General features: G+C 43.5%; 1 protein-coding gene across 2 annotated transcripts in view; it reads left to right on the forward strand.

Annotated features, from left to right (window-relative positions):
• TMEM209 (transmembrane protein 209) overlaps positions 1-15,867 on the forward strand; it is a 78,233-nt gene extending 62,366 nt beyond the window's left edge. Inside the window, exons 11-14 of one of the 2 annotated variants that reach the window (XR_015061529.1) lie at positions 7,362-7,476; positions 9,647-9,731; positions 13,657-13,754; positions 14,256-14,272. Coding sequence is in view for 1 of the 2 variants with exons in the window: in XM_085894598.1 (XP_085750724.1) it covers positions 7,362-7,476; positions 13,657-13,754; positions 14,256-14,329; positions 14,614-14,671 (345 nt within the window). In the remaining variant the exon portion in view is untranslated. Of the gene's footprint in view, positions 1-7,361; positions 7,477-9,646; positions 9,732-13,656; positions 13,755-14,255; positions 14,330-14,613 lie in introns of those variants that run through there. The other variant, XM_085894598.1, reaches the window with a different exon arrangement.
• The last annotated feature ends 5,827 nt before the right edge of the window (positions 15,868-21,694 follow it).

Here is a 21,694-nt window from a genome sequence, read left to right on the forward strand (position 1 = left end):
TTATGTTGAACACGTCCTCACCCATTTCTCAGACATGTATTTACTAATTTTGTTCAAACTTGGCACACAGATAATAAATGGAAGTTCACATATGCGTCATTTTTTTTCGACATCAGATCCAAGATGGCTGACTGATGGCCATTTTGGTACTTAAACGTGTCCCCAACCATTTCTCAGACATGCATGGTCTTTTTTTTTTTTTTTTTTTTTTTTTTTTTTTTTTTTTTTTTTTTTTTTTTTTTTTTTTTGTATACCTTGTTCGAGGCTCGTATTAGAGCTAACACACAACTCACAGCAAGGAGGCATGAGACAAGAGGGGCGGGAGTGGAAGGATCAAAAGATTTTGGAACAGACACAGGAGAACTGTGGAAGGGAGAGAGATGGGGATGGGACGGGGAACATGGCGAGGGGAAGATGGACATTAAAGGGACTTTCAGGAAGGAAAGCAGGAGAATTGAAGGAAGTGGGCTTGGGTGGATTATCGGGGGTAGAAAAGATCGAGGATTGGGATGGGGGAAGATAAGAGGTGGTGGTGAACAGCTGTTTTGAAAGCCTGAAGGGAAGAATGGGAAAGAATAGAGGAGGAAGTTTATTCCAAAGGCGGGAAAAAGAGGAATGAAAGAGTGAAGATGAGCAGTGATTCGTGATTTTGGTAGTTTTACCAGAAGGGGGTTGTTGGCGGACCTTGAGCGCCCTGTGGAAATGTGGTTGGGACAAATCGCAGAGAGAGCAGGGGGGCAAGGCTGAGAGGAGTCGGTAGAAGACAGAAAGACCACCGACCAACCTGCGGTGATTGAGTGAGAGGCCCAAAGACTCAGCTTCATTGCGGGAGATGCCAATGATCTTAAAAGCCCTGGTTTCGACAGCGTGAAGTCGAGAAAGGTGGGAGGCAGGAGCACCAGCCCAGAGGGGAGAGCAGTACTCCATCAGGCTACGGACAAAAGCTTTGTAAGTGGTCAGGAGCTCAAGAGGGCCGAGGAAGGACTTTGCACGACGGAGGATTCCCATTCGGCGACTGGCTTTTGAGGCAAGGTTGGAAATGTGACTTTCCCAGGAAAGGTCATGGCAGATAGTGAGACCCAGAAGCTTGAAAGAAAAGACTTCTTCCAGAGGATTGTTGAGAAAGTGGATGGGGGTTTTGTAAACGGTCCTTTCGAAGAGACATAGTGAGAGTGTGAGATTTGTCTGGATTGAAAGACATGTTCCACGTGTTGGACCAGTTTGTGATTTTATCCAGATCTGCAGTGAGCGAAGAAGCTGCTGCTTGCCGGTCTGAGGGATGACAGATGGTACGGCAGAGGGTTGAGTCATCGGCAAAGAGAAATAGAGGATTTTCCAGAGAGTCCGAGAGATCATTGATGAAAACCAGAAAAAGAACAGGGCCCAGAACGCTACCTTGGAGGAACTCCAGCCTGCACAGGAAGAGGGGATGAAAGAACTCCATTTAGGGCCACACGTTGACTGCGACAGGAGAGGAAGTCTGCGAGCCATGAGTGGAGATGGCCTTGAATACCATGGGCAGAGAGTTTGGTGAGTAGGGCAGGGTGCCAGACTGTGTCAAAAGCACGTGATATGTCCAGGGATACGGCTCGGATTTCCTGTCTGGCATTGAGGACCTCCATCCATTGATGGGAGAGCAGTAGCAGCATATCTAGGGTAGAGTGACCTGGTCTGAAACCAAATTGATGATTGGAAATCAAGCCATTGGAGAAGAGGAAGGATTTCATGTCTGAAGCGATGATGGATTCCATAACCTTGCTGATGATTGGGAGAAGGCTGATTGGTCTATAGTTACAGGGATCTGTTTTTGCACCTTTTTTATGCAGGGCAGTGATGTTAGCAGATTTCCAAGCAGATGGCAGATGACCTTGGGAAAATGAGAGGGTGAATAGAACAGAGAGAGGGTGAGCAAGAGCAGAAGAGCAGGCTTTGAGGACACGTGGGCTGATGCCGTCTGGACCGAAGTTGCAGAATCTGACTCGAGGTTTGAAAGCAAGCTCTCCACCTTGTCAGGAGAAAAGGATACAGAGTCCAGGGACAGTTGGGTGCGACTGGGTAAAGTGGGTAGAGATAGTGATGGGTTTGGGACACAAGATTTAGCTGCAAACACCGAGTTTAGACATTCAGCTTTATCACGTGTGGAATCAGCAGTGCGGCCATTTGAGGTAAGGGAGGGGATGGAGGGGGAACATACACCAGAAACAGATTTGATTAAACGCCACCAGGATTTTGAGGAGGGAGAGAGGTTTGAGAGTTCAGACTTGAGATGAGAAAGATGTTGTTTTCTGGCTCTCCTGAGGGTAGATACACACTTGTTCCGAGCTTTGTGGAAAGAACTGAGATTGCCCTCAGTTGGGTTTGCTTTCCATGAGGCAAAGGCAAGTTGTTTCAGGACAACTGCCTCGCCACAAGCTTCAGTAAAACAAGGGCGGGAGGAAGGGTAAGACAACTGAACACGAGAGGGGATAAATCTGTGCATGAGGGAGAGCAAGTTTCTTTGAAAGAATTCCCAGGATGAGTTGATGTTTGAGAAAGTAGTGATAGGAGACCAGTCTGTAAGTTTGATGGCTGCTCGGGGACCCTGCCAGTCGGCTTGAGTGAAATGCCAGACTCGACGGCGGTGAGGTGGTTCTCTGATAACAGCCAGAGAGATGTCCACTTTAATAAGGACGTGGTCAGAAGAACCAATTGGAGCGAAGGAAGAGCAGCAGATATTGTCAGGGAAATTTGTCAAAATCAGATCCAGAAGAGATGGAGTACCATTGGTTGAGATCCGGGTCGGGAAGTTGACCGATTGAGTCAGTCCCAATGAGTCACAGAAAGCTTTTGCTGATGTCCCATGGCAGGTGAGAGAGGTACCCACACCTAGCCAACTGGCGTGATGACAATTGAAGTCGCCACATAAGAGGAAGAGAGAGTTTGGATGAGAAGATAGAAGATGGTCCATGTTTTCGGAGAGTGAGGTGTAGATGGAGTCATCACTGTTCGGTGGACGGTACAGTACACATATAAACATGAGGTGGGAGTGGAGGGGAAGCCGAAGCCAGAGGTATTCCTGGGGGTGTGGGGGAGTGAGAGCAGTGCAGGGAGAGTGAGGAATAGAGTCTTTGATGAAGAGAGCAACACCTCCACCAGGACGAGGCTCAGGTCTGTCATACCGTAAGAGGGAGTAACCAGGGAGAGATACTTGGGAGTCAGACACGTCTTGGGAGAGGAAAGTTTCTGTTAGGCAGATAATGTCTGGTTTGTCAGTGGCAACCTGCATGGAAAGATCTGAAAGGTTTGAGCGAAGGCCCCGGATATTTGAGGTCCACACTTTTAATGAAGAGGTAGGGGAGGAGGCTTTTGGTGCAGGAGGTGGAGGGGGCGGGGAGGGTCGGACGAGGGACGAGGGGGGGAGATAAGGAGGGTTGCTGAAGAAGAGTGTGGTATTGCAGAATAGCGAGGGGACGGGGCCGAATGAGGAGGAGAAAAGGATCTGTGTTGCTGTGAGAGAGGGGGGACAAGAGACAAGGAAGATGGCAGTTGAGGATTTGAGGAAGTGGAGTGAAGAGATGGAGGTGAGAGGGCAGTGGAGGGAGGCAGGTTGGTGGATGAGAGGGGGGCAACTTAGAGAAGGAAGAGTGAGGGGGATGAAAGGTGGGAGAAAGGTGAGGGGGAATTTTTGAAAGAGGTGAGAGGGAGGCTTGGAGGGAGAAGAGTGGGATGGTTGCTTTGAGAGTGAGAGTGAGGGGTGAGGGGGTGAGTTGGCACTGAAGTTGGAAAAAAAGAATGGTTGATGGAAAGCGAGCATCCATGGCAAACTGTGGTTTTTAAAAGTTTTAGGTCAGAGATACGATTTAACACAATTCTTGATGGATGCAATGAAGGCGAATTCAGAGCATGGAGAGAAGAAGCGCTGTAATAGTTGGATTTTTTAGGCAAGGAATGAAGGAGAGGTCGAAATGAGAGCAGTCTGTTAAAATAGCAGAAGAGTAGTGCATTGTGAAACAGTAAAGAGTACCACATGTGTGAGAGAGGAAGATGAAGCATTATAAGATCGTTTTTGTTGTTAATATTAATGTATGAGAGAGTTCAACAGATTAGGTCATGGAAGTGTAAAAAAAAAAAAAAAAAGAAATCGAGGAAGACGAGGAGGAAGTTAAGAGGAAGAAGTAGCAGAATCGGGAGAAGGTTGTTGTTGTTGTTGTTGGGTTTTTTTTTTTTTTTTTTTTTGAGATAAGAAAGAGATTAGTTGGGAGAATGGGGGATATTTGGAAAGTGGGGAGGATGAAAATTGAAGGTAATGGGGAGGATAGAAAGTGAAAGTAATGGGGAGAAAACAAACAAACAAAAAAAAAAAAAACGATCGAACACCAAGTGGAACCGGTAGGCCTCAAGCCTAGGACTAGGCCTCAAACACCAGGTGAGAACGTCGACATAAATACTCACAAAATAGCACGATTTTTGAAACAAAACCGAACTAGGAACACACATTAACATGTAGGTGAGAAAATTAAACAGTTAAAACGGGACAAATAACAACCGGAACTTAACTTTGAGAATGTCAGCAGGGAGCCCCGAAGGAGACCTCTTGCCGCTCAAAACCGGAACCGGAAGATGTTGATTTTGTTCAAACATGGCACAAGCACAGTACACGATGGCATACACTTAAACCTAACTTTATTTTGCGATCTGATCAACGATGGCCAACTGGTAGACTGGCAGCCATTTTAGTTGTAAATATATATGGGCTAGGCTTTTAACTCCACACAGCAAAATTACAAAAAAATGTCATATGTGGCTTCGTTATGATGTCATAATTGCATACGTCGAATGCTTTATCCGATCAGTGGGAAAAATGTTGAGGGTCATCGAGGGCTAAATTGTTTGCTAAAATATGAAAAAAATCGATAACATCAGTTTCGTATTTCGGCAGCCATATTTTTTTATGTGGGTGGAGGTATACCTGGTGACATTGCAATGTCAAAGAGTGTCCTTTTAGTTGACTCTTTCTTTTGAAATCCTCAGGTGCTGAATTTCAGGTTAATCACACATGGTATTGCTGAGGTATTTAACAGAAATGCTCACACCTGGGTTCAGGTTGATTTCATCTTTGTAAGTTTGTAAATCATTGTAATGTTTGACAGATGTTGATCATACTCAAAAGCCTAATGTGGAATTACCAAAATGTTGTTGATACTCAAGTACGACAATAAAAAATAGTGTACCATACTATTTACAGAGCATCGGTGCTGCCGAATCAGTTTCATGGCAAGGGCTACACTGGGTGGTTTGCCATTGTCTTTCCAGCTTGAGCCTTATACATTTTCTAAATCTCCACAAAATATGCTTTTAAGCATGTGTGTGTGTGTGTGTGTGTGTGTGTGTGTGTGTGTGTGTGTGTGTGTGTGTGTGTGTGTGTGTGTGTGTGTGTGTGTGTGTGTGTGTGTGTGTGTGTGTGTGTGTGTGTGTGTGTGTGTGTGTGTGTGTGTGTGTGAAAGTTGATGCAGGAGGACGTCATTGGACCATCGAATCTATGTTGATCTTCACTGCACTGTTTTGTACACATTCCCAACATACTGTTATGGATTTCAGAATCTGGTCTGATGAATGTATCCACACATCCAGGTCCTGAGACAGTTATTTCCTTAAATGCATGTTCAGATTAGCCCCATCCCCATGTCTAATGAGATCTTAAATGTGACGCATTGAGAAGGGTAAAGGATAGATCCCCTCTCTTATGGGAAGCTTTTTTTTCTTTACGACAGACACGTTCACACACATTTCTTTCATGAGCTCTGAAGCCCGCCCTTATATTTCCTCAGCAATAATCTTTTACGAGCTCTGAAGCCCGCTCGTATATTTCCTCAGCAATAATCTTTTACGAGCTCTGAAGCCCACCCTTATATTTCCTCAGCAGCGATCTTCCGTGAGCTCCGACGCCCGCCTTTTTTGAGAGCACACGGGTCGTCATGGGAACCGTGCACCAGTGGGGCGGCGTGTGCGTGGGGTGGGGTGTACCCGCAGAGACGCCCCGGAGATATAAAAAGATGTTTTGTGAGGAGATGTGTTCTGAGAGGAAAAGGAGAAAGAGGGTCGTTCTGAAGCGAGAGAGACGTTCTGTGAGAAGATACGTTCTGAAGAGACAGAGATACGTTCTGAGATAATAAAAAAGCGTGAACGAAAGAGGTACGAGAGAGAAGTGAGCAAGAAGCAGGTGTAGGCGTGCAAAAGAGGAGAAAGAAGCGCGCATGTCGGTGTCTGGCCAGCGCCAACAGCGAGATGGTTCGTCCTGCCCAGAGCTTCGGCAAGCGAGCGTGTGGTGCACGTGCGGGTGTGAGCAAAGCCACCAACAAGTTAGGCACGGGTCGTTCACCAACAAACACAAGTGTCGAAACCTGCGACGGACCATCTCGGTGCCCTCCAGACTTCGACTGGCATTCAAGGCTGCCACGCGAGAGGCTGTATGACAAAGCTGGTCCTGGCGACGGACGTGACACGCACGCACGCATTTCAGAACGTTTTCGCCTCACGGGCGACTTTCTGGTGAGCGAGACGATTCTTCCCCCCTCCCCCTGAATGATCTGCTGGGTACCCTTGTCTGCGCTTAGCTGTAAGTCAACCCCCGATAAGCATCTGCTCTTTGTCTCTTTCCTGGCATTTTGATTGATTTTGCTTTGAAATTCATTCTTTGTTTACCTCGGCAAATAAAAGGTTCTTTTTATTTATTTCTTTTAAAATTAATAAATTATTTTTATTGTTGATTTCCAACCTGTCCGTGTTTGTCCTTTCCTTCTGTTGGTCTAGCATTGTACGAACCGAGATAGACTTTGAGGTAATAACTACAGATTTGACCAAAAAAATTGTCGGCACGCACCAGCGGTTAAAACGCTCGGCCGCCCGAATTAAAATCGAATCAGATAACGTTGGTGTTTTGCCGAGGGCGCGCTCCCCGCTCAGGTAACCACGTCACCTCTAGTTAAACGGAATAATTAGACGGCGGACACTGGAACTCGTGGTTGACTGGGTGACGTTCGTGGTTTTAAAACAACCCACCATACCAAAACGTTAATTGTGAGCGGTGGCCCCAGGTCCGGCTCTTCCGAGGACAACCGGGGATTAATCCCCCTGAGTGACAAGCTGCTGTCTCGGTACCCATGACCGCATCAATACCTTTGATTCTTATGCGAAGCATTCCTAGTTGAATCTTCACCTCAATCCCAATACTTCATTACAGGGAGGTGTTTGGTCTTGCAAATTGGTACAAATGTTAAACCTATTGATATGCGTAGTTTTGTTGTTTTGCCATTATTGAAGACTTTTTGGGATCGAGTAAATGTTTGCTTCCATTCTTGCCCATGATCACCCTCCCTGCTTAGATTATTATGCATGTCCTTTCGACTTACTTGGACTCAAGGCTACCTCCAAACCCTCGTTATCCTGATGGCAAGACCTTCACCCTGCAGTATTTTGTGCAGGCACCGGACAAGCCAGGTGGGTAATTGTAACGGGGATGACTTGTATGTCATGGTCACAAATATTTCTCTCATTACTTGCAATATAATTTGAATTAGAGCAGAGTTGATGGTGTGCCATCACAAATCCCCATGCTTCCCACCGAAAGTAAAGTTAAAAGACTGCAAAAAGTTCCATCAGCAATGACCCAATATCAAATTTTGTGTTAAAAACAAATTATATTTTGATCCCATGTGACCCAAAGTCCCCACACCCTGGAGCATGAACTGAGTGTCAAATCCAAAAAATTGTTACATATTCCATCCAAACCCTAATCTTGATTACATATGCAGTGGCCTGCAAAAGTATTCACCCCCCCCCCTTCCAGAGTTTTCACATTTTGATGCGACCTGAACTTATTCATGATGCTTTTAAATCAAACATAATATATAGTCTTCACAAACTACTCCAATGTGATAGAGCGAAAAAATGCAGATAAAATGTAAATAAGTTTGATTAACAGAGAAAAATCAGATGATTCTCAGTTGCATAAGTATTCAAACCCTTTGCCTAATTAACCTTAAATCACTTCAGGAGCGAATTATTTATTTTAAAGGTTACAAAATAAGTGTAATAGGTTTCACCTGTATATAATCAGTGGTTTAACTTAAAAATTAAGCTCCTCCACTTATCAAATAGTTTAAAGGTGCAAATCACCTGGTCCATTAAAAAGGTAAATATGAAGACTAATTCGCTTTCCAAAGAAGTCAGACATAAAGTGGTGTTGAAGCACTGTTCAGGAGAGGGTTGAAAGAATAGGTCACTCATTATCGCTTGGAGTTTGGTGAAATCCATCATTAAGAAGTGGAAGGCGTATCATACCACCAGTCTATATCCCCCATTCAAACTCAGCTGCCGGGCAAGCAGGAAACTAGTTAATGATGTCACTGTAACTCCAACAATGACTTTGAATGATCTTCAAGGTGCTGTGTCCGAGATGGGGTCAGTGTTCATCAATCAACAATATCCTGTTCTCTTCACAAAGCTGGCATTTCTGGACAGGTGGTAAAAATTATCCATTACTGAAAAAGATGCATCTAAAAGCTCATTTGGAGTTTTCGAAAGAAAAAACATCTTGATGATACTGTAGGAATGTGGAGAAATGTTTTGTGTTCAGACGAGTCAAAAATTGCACTTTTTGGTCTAAATTCAAAGCGTTACATCTGGCACAAGCCTAACACTGCACATCACCCTGTCAACACCATCCCTACTGTCAAGCATGGTGGTGGCAGCATCATGTTGTGGGGCTGATTTTCATCAGCAGGGACTGGCAAGCTTGTCAAGATAGAACGGACAATGGATGGTGCAAAGTACAGGAGAATCGTTGATGAAAACCTGCCATGAATCAGCCATGAATTTGAAACTGAGTAGCAGATTCACATTTCAAGAGGACAATGATCTGAAGAATAAAGTAAAAGCCCCAATGAAGTCGCTGAATATGAGGATGATAAATGTTCTTGAGTGGCCCAGTCAAAGTTCTGACTTGAACCCAATTGAACATTTATGGCAAAACTTGAAGATTGCAGTCCATCCACAATTCCGATCAAACTTGGCAGAACTAGAGTAATTTTCATGTGAAGAATGGGTAAAGATTTCACCATCTCACTGTGCAAAGCTGGTCGAGACTTACCCCAAAAAACTCGTAGCGGTCATTGCTGAAAAAGGTGCTTCTACCATGTACTGACCTAAGGAAGGGACAGAATACTTTTGCAACCAGTGGATTTTGATTTGTACACATTTTTTCAGGTATACCTATCACGTAATCACCTTCAACTATAACAGTTTTGTTTTATCTCTTCAGTTATGAATAAAAAACTTCATTTGGAAAAATTGTTTTGACATCATTCGTGATTCATCTAAATGTGGCATTATTAGAAGGGGGTGAATACTTTTTCAGGCCACTGTACAAAGGTTTACTTAAAAATGTGCCCATAATTGCATTTTTCAGGATTTCACCTTTTCACCCCAAATTGGCATTGAAATGCATGACATCAAACAAACAATGCCTTTAAACCAGGCATTTTATGTTCACTTACCTGACTGATTTTTCAAGACTGATCTTGGGGTTATGTCAAAGTTGAGGAGCAATAGTACTTTAATCCACATTGTTGTTGTTTTGAGAGATTTCTTTTTTGCATACATGGTCAAGACTCGTGGAAGAGCTAGAGTACTGTAGAGTGGAAAGCGGGAAACACCAACACCAACGAAACACCAACACCAACAGCAGAGTAGAGGTGAGTGAGATGTACAGTGCCCTCCATCAGTATTGGAACAGTGAAGTGAAATTTGTTATTATTGCTATATACTCACAAAATTTGGATTTGAGATGAAAAGATGAATATGAGGCAAGAGTACAGAAGGTTAGCTTTTATTTCTTGGTATATTTCTGCATAATGTTTTACCATTGTAGAACAATAGCACTTTTAATATTCAGCCCCCCCATTTTAGGTAAACACAAGTATCGGAACAAATGACTGACAGGTGTTTTTAGTTGGTCAGGTGTTTCTTATTGCATTGATTGTTCACACAAAAGGGCTGTGAATGTCTAGTCTTGGTTTTAGCCTTTGCTTTTGCCTTGAAGTCTGCCTTTTGAAGTCAGTAGGCATAAACTGTCAATGAAAGCGAGCTTGAATATCTTGAAAACTAAAGAAACCACGAGTGTACTTGGCAATAGACGTCGGCCAAGGAAAACTACTGCAGTTTGTGCCATAAATCATCAGAGCTGTGAAGAAAACCTAAAAACAACCGTCAGTGACATCACCAACAAACGCCAGAGTACAGAAGTGAAAGTGTCACAATCTACCGTTCGCAGAAGACTTCGACGGCAGAATTACAAAGGCTACACCACAAGAGGCAAACCTCTCATCAGCACAAAAATAGAAAGGCCAGATTCAAATTTTTCAAGAAGTGTCGAGGTGAGCTAGCAGAGTTCTGGAACCAAGTTTTCTGGACAGATGAGACCAAGATAAACCTTCACCAAAGCAATGGAAGATGAAAGTGTGGAGAAAGGGAGGAACTGCATTTGATCCAAATCATACCATCTCATCTGTGAAGCATTGTGGAGGTAATGTCATAAGCTCGATGCAGTTGTTGCATGCAAGGGATATGTAACCAAATACTAACTATTGTACTACTTTAATTTACATAAGGTTAATTTGTTCCAATACTTGTGCTTACCTAACGTATGAGGACTGAACATTAAAAGTGCTACTGTTCTACAATGTTAAAATATTGCCACGGGGGTGGCCGGCCCAAGTCAACCCGCCGACCCAATTTGTGGTGCCGAGCGGTTAACACTGCCAACCCCCCGGGACGGCCGAGCGTTTCCTTATTAAGAGGAGGCCGACACGTTGATCGACGGAGATTTCAACACGTGCTCGAAGGGCAAGGCGGAGGGCAATGGCGGACGGGCGAGGATTACGGCACAGGAGCACTGCACCAGGACAGCACAGGGGGTTTATCCGTGAACCCACTACAATTACACGAATACAGTTCCTTCAAAATAAACACATTTAATGAACATGCACAAATACTTACAAAGACAATAATTCAACAGGTAATAATGATAATAATAAATAAATAACTCCTACTTTTGAGGCCGAGCACAGAGACGCAAATACAGACAAAGGGTGACGAAAATGAAAAGGAAAACCCCCCTTTTTTAGTATACTGGTCCTTGTCAAACTTGGAATGGGGAGCGCTTCCACCAGCATGTGCACACGTGTGGAAATGGCACCGTCACTCGTATCTGGGCAGACGTACGCCAGGCAATCTGCAAGAAGCTTTCCACCCGAAGGCTCAAAATGTGCCAGCCTTCCTCTTTCCAAAGGTGCCACCAGCCTCGTGCGTTCCTCACACCGACCTCGTGTGTATGCTCTGCCGATCTCCCATTCTATCCAGATGGAAGCCTTCCACAATCCACACGTGCGCAAGCCTGCCTGCCCTCGACCTCCATCACACAGATTTCCCATCTGATGCAGTAGGAACCTCTCTCGCCCTCTTCCCTGTGCGCCTAATATTCCTCCGCCTCCGCTTCCGGGACCTGACCTGCTCGCCCCAAAACCCGGGAAGGCGGGGCTTCTCCTGTTTGTTGTGGTTTCAGGGATGCATATTCCAGCTTTACTGCCTGGCTTGAAATATAAAAACATAGGGAAAATCACAGAGGGCAATCACTTACTGGGGAACTTATTTTACTCCCTAGGCTAATTAACACCGCACCACTTCTCTTGTGGTGACACGTAACACTTAAGCTCACAGATTCCCCAACTGAGTCACATTGCGTTGCTTTCTACCCGTCCACGGACCAAGCAACTCTACACAATGCTAAACTCCCTATTAAATTCTTCCATTTACCCCCATAATTGTAACAGTATATATGCATAGAAATAAAAGCTGACCTTCTGTACTCTTGCCTCAAATTCATCTTTTGATCTCGTATCCAAATTTCTTGAGTATATAGTATCGCAATAATAACAAATTTCATTTCACTGTTCCAATACTTATGGAGGGCACTGTATGTAGGTTTCATTCCTGATTTGTATTAATCGTGTCAGATAGATGGAGTTGTTTGAGGGATGAGGGGTAAGGTGTGAGGGGTGGTGTGGGTGATACACAAAAAGATTCCATGTATTCATACTTTTACTTGACATTCATATCCCTTTTAGCCACTTTCATGGTCATGGAGTCCTAGATTTAGTCTGATTATTCAAATGTAAAAGACATTCTTGGCCATAAAACAACAACTTGATCGCAGATAAGCCAGCAGCGTAATGTTTTCTCCACAAGAGAACATCCTCGATCATGCACCCAACACTTGATTTCCCAACTTTGTTGAAATGGCTCTTTTAATTCAATTTATACACCAACGATAGAGAAGGAAGCACAAACACTACTATTTGAGCTATATTTCTGTCTATTTTCATCTTAAGCTAAATTTTACACAGAAAGAAAGACATTAAAGCAAAACGATGAAGAGACAAACCTAAGAAATTGAGCCATACACCAGTTTGAGTGTAAATAAGGGAAGAGGCTGAAGGCTAGATTGAAACAAAAATTTGTGCTCTGTTGCTCCTGAAAATTGAGTGCAGGGATGTCAGTCTCTCCAGTGAAATGGAACTGACCAGATTTGGTACTTGTGACAAACACAAAGGGCCAACCAGGGAAGCCAAATGAACCCCAAATTAATGAATGTTCCTGTAAGGACTTCCCATCACAAGAAGCAGAGTGATTGTGAGAAGAGACAGGAAAGAAAGTTCCAAGCAGCATGGAAGGACAAATTCCATTGGCTTGAATACGACACAGAGAATGATAAAATGTTCTGTAACATATGTCGGAGCTATCCAGCACTAGCGGATATATTTGGGCCCTTCTTCATTGGGTTAACAAACTTCAGAAGCAATGTGCAAAAAAAAAATGACTCCATATATCACCGTGAGTGCACCATTGTGAAGACACTTACGATCAGTGTCAGGGCTGTGTACCTCAAACACAGATAGGGTGTTCAATCTAAATAAATATCTTACTGTTCTTTAAGAAATGAACATTTTCTGTCTCACTCTATGAAACAAAGGCTGGTTGATGTGTTTTGGACTTTTCAATGATAAGTGTATGCATAAATATTAATTACGTTCAAACTTGAATATCGTAGAAAATAAGTTCTACAGTTTTCTATTTTATTGTTTTTTTGCCCCCCCTCCCCCCCCCCAAAATCAGGATTATAAAAAACTGAGTGCCCGATGGGGCAGCCAAAAATAAAAGTGAATGTGGAGCCCTGCATGAAGGGAATGATCGTGGTTATGCGTGACTGCACGGAGTACTATCATCTTTACCATGATGTCAATGTGCCACGTACTTATCGTGTCATGGAGATCTGTACGGCCATCTTGAGTGCATCTGTAGAAAGATCAAAGTATTTTGATATTTGATGCCAGGTTGGAAATGTAACATCATGACCAGCAGCAAATAGATGGTTGAAGAACCACCACATTGTTACTGTGATGTTGGAGGAGATTGTCCAAGATGAACACTTACAGACTGTGTACACTTTGAGTTGAAAGCTGTTAGTGGTATTTTGCGTTGAGGAAATGCAAGCCAAGATTACTGATGACAACGTCTTCTTCCAATTCTTTTATTTATTTATTTATTTTCCTAATGCCACAGATACTGAAAACAAGAACTCTTTTTGCATCTATCAAAACAACATCAACCCTCCTCACTACCAACTGGTCTACCAGGGACACATTTACGATGTTTCCAAGGTATCTTCTTTTGGCAAATACATGGAATGATTGAGAATGAGAACCTGATGCTCAGCTTGAAAACTCTCAAACCGACACAGCTAACTGTGACAGAGTATCATTGTGCAGAGAATCAATGAGGCATCTCACCACAATTGTGTACTTGTTGTTTTCGACAACCTGAATGTCGGCATTTATCCCGGTAATTGTGGCAAAAAGTTCCTGAAAAGTGGGATGTGAATTATTTTATCTTCTTCTCTGTCTGTTTCCTTATATATTTCTCTTTTTCTCTCTCTTTCTCTCTCTCTTTCTCTGTCTTTCTCTCTCTATCCATCCCTGAATTGCAGTCGAGCTTTTAATCCAAGGGAAATCCTCAGCAGAATCTTTCGTAATACCACGTACATTAATTCACATTTCAACAATGTTTTTATTTGTTTTCTGGTCCTCATTTAACTAGTGTGGTGGTCTTAGCATGTGCATGTCCTGTTGTTTTTGTGACCCATACCCCAATCCCTCTCTTAGGGCAGAAATAATATGTTTTGTACCATCCTGATGTTTCTGCACATAATCAAAACCAAGGAATCAGGAATGCTGGGGTAAGTTTTGTGTATGTATTGAGCTTGTATTTGATTGGTTGTATTGTCTCGCTCTCTCGCTCTCTCGCTCTCTCGCTCTCTCGCTCTCTCGCTCTCTCGCTCTCTCGCTCTCTCGCTCTCTCGCTCTCTCGCTCTCTCGCTCTCTCGCTCTCTCGCTCTCTCTTTATTCATTCAAGATGAAACTGCTGTCTTCAGGAAAGAGAAGAGTGCTTTTCATGTTGGTTCATTGTGACCTGATAGTTTTTTTTTTGTTTTAATATATTGTTTGTTTGTCTCCATTCCAGGCGTGCTAATCTGGGAATGTCCGGTGTGAATATCCTTTGGATTTTTGATGAACACTGAACATTTTTTTTTTGTCCTTTCTACTGTTTTATGAAGACAAGTTGCAAACTTGTGTTGTTGGAGTTGTTCGGTCAAACTCTCTACGATCGTAAGCCATTCTGTGACAATTACACATCGGGACTGCAAGCAGTAGGGAAGTTCATCTGCAAACAAATAGTGGAGCAACTTAGCTAAATATAGCATAACAATTGTGCATTTTATGAGGAAAGCACCAAATTTGGCACACTAGTAGCCTAACATATTATGAACAGATTTGGATATTGGGCCATCTCAAAATTTTTGATGGCAGTGGAAAATGGCTGCCACAGCCATCAGTGGCTGAATTTGAGATGGCCCAATATCCAAATCTGATCATAATATGTTAGGCTACTAGTGTGCCAAATTTGGTGCTTTCCTCACAAAATGCACAATTGTTATGCAAAGTTGCCCCACTAAAACTGTTACATGTGGAATGTTTACCAATTAGAAAAACTTTTTTTAATGTTAATTTGTTAGTTAATGCAATGGTCTTCACTTTTCTTTCATTCACACTGCGAGCAGAGCCTTGCATATTCTTGAAAGATAAATTGGTTGATATTTGTATTTGTTTGTTTTATTAAACACTTCTTTTTTTGTAAAAAAAAAAAAAAAAAGTATTCTTGAGCATCTTTGTTTTCATATGCAAACATAAAATAATGCCATGAAGTGTAAGTGTTTGCTTGTGCAGTATACAAGTAATAAAACATGTAAAAGGATGTATGGATGGCATGTAAAACATGTAAAAGGATGTAGGGATGGTCACAAGAAATGATCAGTACAACCATCTGCACATCTTTCTTTGAAACCATCCGTAATTTTTCTTTTTTGCCTCCACTGACAAAGTTGCCAGAGACATTATATTTTTGGGTTTTAGGTTGTTCGTACTTGCATACGGACAATCTAAAACCCAAAATTATAATGTACGTACGTTCAGGCTAATTTTCTGTTTTCTCTGCAACTGTTAATCTGAGTGACGCAAAGTTTTCACCATAGGTGCGCCGACTCATGTAGGATGTTTTAATGATAATTATAACATCATAGATCACGTGATCTGGCAGCCATGTTGGAAAAAAGGAAAACTTTGGACCTCTGTATCTCCGAAACTGCTCCATGGAAAAAATTGAAACTTGGCACATGTGAAGTACTCTCCATGGGAAGTTTTTTTTTTTTTTTTTTTTTTTTGAAGATGCCAGAGGTGGCTTCGTTATTATGTCATAATTGCATACGTTGAACACTTGAACCGACCAGTATGAAAATTTTGAGGGTCATCTAGATTGTAAAGGGGGGGGGGGGATTGATGACATCATCGCTCATGTGTTTTGGCAGCCTTTTTGTTTTTTAACATTAAAAAAGCTTTGAAAATCTTCTCCAAAATGGCTGAACAGATCGGAGCAAAACTTTACAAGTATAATCGTCGATCCATGAGGAACAAAATGTTCTCCACCCCTGACATTATAGGCCACATGGTTTTGCAGCCATGATGTTTTTTTGAAGAATAAACCTTTAAAAATGTTCTCCAGAATGGCTTGACAGATCGAGGGGAAAGTTCACCCACGTTCTCCAAGTCTTGGGAATACCAGGGTGTTCATGAGTAATTAATAGGTCACTTTGTCTGGCAGCCATATTTGATTGAACAAAAATTATTTTGTTGACCTTAATAATTAATCAAAGTTTATTAATTTATTAATAATAGTAATAAATTACTTTGTTGACATTCCAACCTGTCCGTGCTTGTCCTTTCCTTCCATTGATCCAGCATTGTCCGAGCCTAGATAGACTGGGTGGTAAATACCACACAAATTGACCTGTAATAGTTGGCACGCACCAGCGGTTAAACGCTCGGCTGCCCGAATTAAGTTCAAATCAAGATAAGATTGGTGCTTTGCCGAGGGCGTGCTCCCTGTTCAGGAAACCATGCAACCTCTAGTTAAATGGCAAAATTAGGCAGTGGACACTGGAACAAATGTTTAACTGATTGGCATTCGTGGTTCTAAAGCAACCCACCATATCACGAAGTTAATCGTGAGCGGTGGCCCCAGGTCCGGTTCTTCTGAGGGCAAACGGGGATTAAATCCCCTCATCATACACTTGGTACCCGTGACCGTAACAATATTTTGGGGTCAAAGGTAATACTACCTTTATCTGAAAGCAGCAGATTTTCGTTACCGTGATAACTTGTGAACCGTTGATTATGACCATAATTGGCATAACTATGGACTGTAATACGAAGATGAACTGATTAGATGTTGAGTTCAAAATGTCCAAGGCCGAAGCTCAAGTGCACTTTAATTGAAAAATCTATGTTATTGCAATAACTTATTTACCACTGAAGAGATTTCACCCATACCTCACAGATTTATGCATTGTAATACAAAGATGAAGGCATTCAATTTGGAGTCAAAAGATAGAAGGTCAAAGGGCATGCTTTTTTTGTTTGTTTGTATGTTTTTTTTTTGTATGCATCATCAACGCTCGTGGAAGAGCTAGAACACAGAACTGATCAGGACACAACATAACAAACGGATCAGCAGGAGAAAGGGGAAATGCCAACAGCACGACGGAGGGAGAAAATATATGAAGACGAACAAATGAGGGATGCAGGAAACGACGAGGGATAAAGGAGAACGTAAGAGGTGGAAAAGATGGATATAGAAGCAAATTTTTTGGAGGGGTGGTTTAACGGGTGTAGAAAATATGGTTTTGGATGGGGGACAATTTAAGATGGTGGTGAACAGATGTCTTGAAGACCGAGAGGGAAGAATGAGATTGAAGAGGATGGGGATGTTGGTTCCACAGGTGGAGAAAAAAAAGAGGAACAAATGAGTGGAGGTAAGCAGTGTTTCTGGATTTTGGCAATTTCCATAGGAGGGGGTTGCTGGTGGACCGCTTGCATCCTGCAGATACCTTGGGGTGGGGGGGGACAAAACACGGAGAGGGTAGAGGGCACAAGACCAGAAAAGAGGCAGAAGAAGACAGACCACCGACCTGTCGGCAATGCTGAAGGCCCAGAGACAGCTTCATCGCGACAGGTTCCAATGATCTTTGAAGGCCTTGATTTCCACCGTATGAAGCTGAGCAAGGTGTGATGCAGCGGCACGAGCCCAGATGGGGGAGCAATACTCCATCAATCTGTGGACGAAAGCCTCATAAGTGGACAGGAGCTCAGGTGTGCCAAGGAAGGACTTAGCACAACAGAGGATGCCCAGTCAGTGTCTGGCTTTGGAGGCCAATTTTGAAAATTTGAAATATGGCTTGCCCAAGAGAGATCATGGCTGAGAGTGAGACCTAGAAATGTGAGTGACTGAACCTCTTTAAGAGGGTTGTTGAGAAAGATGGAAGGATTTGCGATATGGTGCTTTTGGAGAGAGAGTGAGTGTGTGGGATTTCTCAGGATTGAAAGACACATTCCAAGTGATTGACCAATTTGTGATTTTTGTCAAGGTCTGAAGAGAGGAAAGAGGCTGCAGCCTGCCTGTCTGAAGGATGATGAATGTCATGGCCGAGGGTGGAGTCATCAGCAAATCAATAAAGAGGATTTTCCAGTCAGAGATATTTGCACAGAAGTCATCACTTGGAAACAGTTGCCTGAAATCCTCTCCTCTTTGGGCATTTGTTATAAAATTCAGAAAATTCCTCGCAGTGATTCAGCAATGTTGCAACCAGTGTTTTTATCCCCTGCTGCGTGGTGGAAGGGGGATATTGTTGTCACCCGGGTTGTCCGGCCGGCCGTCCGTCTGTCCGGCCGGCTGGCTGGGCGTCAACATTTATAGCTGTGAGTGTGATAACTCATAAACTGTTCGCCATATTGATTTGAAATTTGGGTCACACATGTACCACCTGATATGAAAAGGAAGAACCCTATTGATTTTGGGCGTGGCCGGATCCAAGATGGCCGACTGGGGTGGCCATCTTGAAAAAAATTTTTTTTGTAATAAATGGAAAACCGTTTGTCTGATTTCAATTATTTTTGGTTACTACGTTCCTCACCCCGGGGGAACTTTTTCGAGATGATGACCAAATGGTGTCTTGTTTCCAATTCACCTCCCTCATTATCTGGAATATGTATGACCTTTTTCATTCAATGGTGGGGGATTCCCCATCTCTGATGGTATATTTGATACATGTGATGTCAAGCTAAATTATCCCAGGAATAAGTACCTTTACTCCTCCATCCTAACTGTCCATAATCTAAAGAAGTTTATCTGCAGCATACAGGCGAACTATAAAAGAGTATGACAGACTATATGACCTCCTAAGGTATCAGGTACATTGTACTGTGGACACATGATGAATTTCTCAAATCAATTAAATCTCGTATGAAATCACAGGAGATTTTGATAAGGGAATACATTTCTTCATCATCATTAAATCAAAGTTTTTTTTGGTGCATCTTGTAATTGAAACAAGGCTGTGCTTTTAATGTCTCCAGGCTATAGTGTTGCATAAATGGTCCTTAGTGTGTTATTACCTTCGCATTCTGCGAAAGGTTATGTTTTGGTCGGTGTGTATTTATTTATTTATTTGTAATCTTGTGATTCGTATAACTCAAGAAGTCTTAAACCGAATTGCATGAAATTTGGTGGGATGATTGGTTATTAGCCAGGAAGCATTCGATTAGATTTTGAGATCGTTCGGGGTAAAGGTCACGAAAAGGTCAAAATCGTCTTTTTACGATAACACGGTCAATTTTTATTCAATTTGCATGCAACTAATGCCAAAATGTTCAGAATTCAACGCCTCATCTTGTGATATGCAATATGACACAATGACGCCCATACGCTTGTTACCGGTTAGGGGTCAAAGGTCAGGGGGGGTCACGACCTTGAAAAATATGCGGTTTTTGTCATAACGCAGTCAATTCTTGTCCGCTTTACATGAACCCAGCACCAAAATGTTCAGAATTTAATGCCCAATCTTGAGACACAATGACGTCATAACACATGTCACCGGTTGGGGTAAAATGTCAGGGGGGGGGGTCACACCCTTGAAAAATATGCGGTTTTCGGCATAACTCAGTCAATCCTTATTCGATTTGCATGAAACCAGCATCAAACGAGATTACCTTCTCTTGCTGAAACGTTGTATTCACCGAGCTTGCGAGTGAAGACTCTCCAAAACGACGTGAGTTGATTGTTGTTTAGTCCGTAGCCCCTGAAAGTCGGGGGGGGGGTCATGACATTATAGATATGTGGTTTGTGTTATAAGACCATTCATATGAAACCAGTTCCCCACACTCATACCAAGAACAAAAAAAGTAGTGGCGGCGAAGGTATGTGCTCTATGAGTGCCCGTTCTAGTTAAATATAGGATTAGCCCAGATCCCCCCTTAAATGCATGTTTAGCCAGGTTGTTCAGTAATTGGACGTCACATGTGTGTCGGGAGGTGAAGCAGGCTGTCTAGTGTTCGTACAGTGGTGGTGTACCGAGAGGCGCCTTGCTTCTTTTTCCTTCCCCCCTTCTAACTAGCCCCGCTCAGCGCTCTGAGAGTGTCGGTCGGCGAGACGTGTTGGCAGCCGATTGGTGGAGGGCAGCTGTAATCTCGAGCGATGGACCAATCACAGGTCTCCGGGGGAGTGTCCAGAAGAGCGAGCGCCAGGAAGGCAAGGAACGAACTGCATGAGGTCAGTCTGCCTTCTGCTGGACGAGAGGCTGCTCGTGTCGAGTCTGCGATCTGCTAGATGAGTGACTTGACGGCTCTTCCTCCTCAGCGATGGACCCAGCGTGCAGGTCGTCCCCAGGTTCATCCTGAATCCAACCACGGAGCCTCTGACTGTATTTGCTCCCGGCATGGCTCGACACGTTTTTCCATCCCGTCGATCCACCTGCGGAGCCCAACACCCCGATTTGGCCTAATCTGGTGAGCAGGCCAGGCCTGGATTTGTATGCTGGACCTTGTGAAAAGCCAGCTGGAACACACCGTGGATCTTTCGCTCTTGTGCCGTCGACCTTACGAGGGCTGAACGCGCTGAGGCTGGTGCGTGAGCGGTGCGACAAAAGGATGACGCCGCCATCTTGCCACATGGCGTGTTCGAGCTTGGGCGCTCGAATCCGTTGACATCGGCTTCTCACGAGCCACATTCGTGCCTTTGACACTTTCCCCTCGTCCATGAGGCATCACCAAGTACTCTGTCTTGTCTTCATGTTGTCTGCATGTTGTCCAGGCCTAAGGTTTATCTCGCTAGGGTCCCCTTCAAAACCCGTATCCGAAGCTCCCTAGTTAAGAGTGGGTTATAGATGAATGATAACGTTCATGAATGCTTTGCTTGTGTTGTGTTCCCTGATGTGTCCCCAATAAATCTGGCTGATTCATATGAAAGTTGCCGCCTTGAGTTTATTCGTGCCGCACTGAGGAACAATCGTTCGATTTGTATATAAAACCAAACGGGTTACGCACTGGCAGGCTTCGCTCGGTCTTTGACAAACCCAGTCTGCAGCCAGGGTCTATTACCCAAACTGGTAAGGCCCAGGTGTACGTTGGTATCATGATCCGAGGCACGTGACCTGAGGCCTGTGCTGAACTAGCCGGCGTTATAGCCCCGGAGACAGCGGTGCTGTTAAGTGACGCCGAATCTTCAACGTTGTGCTGTCAAGAGTAGGGTGCGAATCCCACCACCGCCGAATCCTTTACAATTGGTGTCAGAAGTGGAATGAGAATCCCACCACCGCCGAATCCTTTACAATTGGTGTCAGAAGTGGAATGAGAATCCCTCCGTCGCCGATCCTCAACACTGGTGTTCAGGAGTCGAATGAGAATCCCTCCACCTCCATAAATTTGCAGGACACCGATTCAACAACATCTGGTGTCGTTCGCACCCCGAACATTGGTTACGAGAGGCGCGGGAAAAAAAAAAAACGTCGCTCGAAAATTCCAAATTAGGTTTGATTTTATTTTGAGCAGATTGGGTGTAAAACTTCGAAATAAAAAAAAAAAGATGGAGTCGCAAAATGGCGGCACGGCTCCACCTCAGTGCGACACGAAGCGGGAGAGGTTTACTATGAATAGCG

This window comes from Eptatretus burgeri, chromosome 9, assembly GCF_056783735.1.
Source record: "Eptatretus burgeri isolate ZD-2024b chromosome 9, Ebu_testis_v1, whole genome shotgun sequence".
In the NCBI taxonomy this organism is placed as follows: domain Eukaryota; kingdom Metazoa; phylum Chordata; class Myxini; order Myxiniformes; family Myxinidae; genus Eptatretus; species Eptatretus burgeri.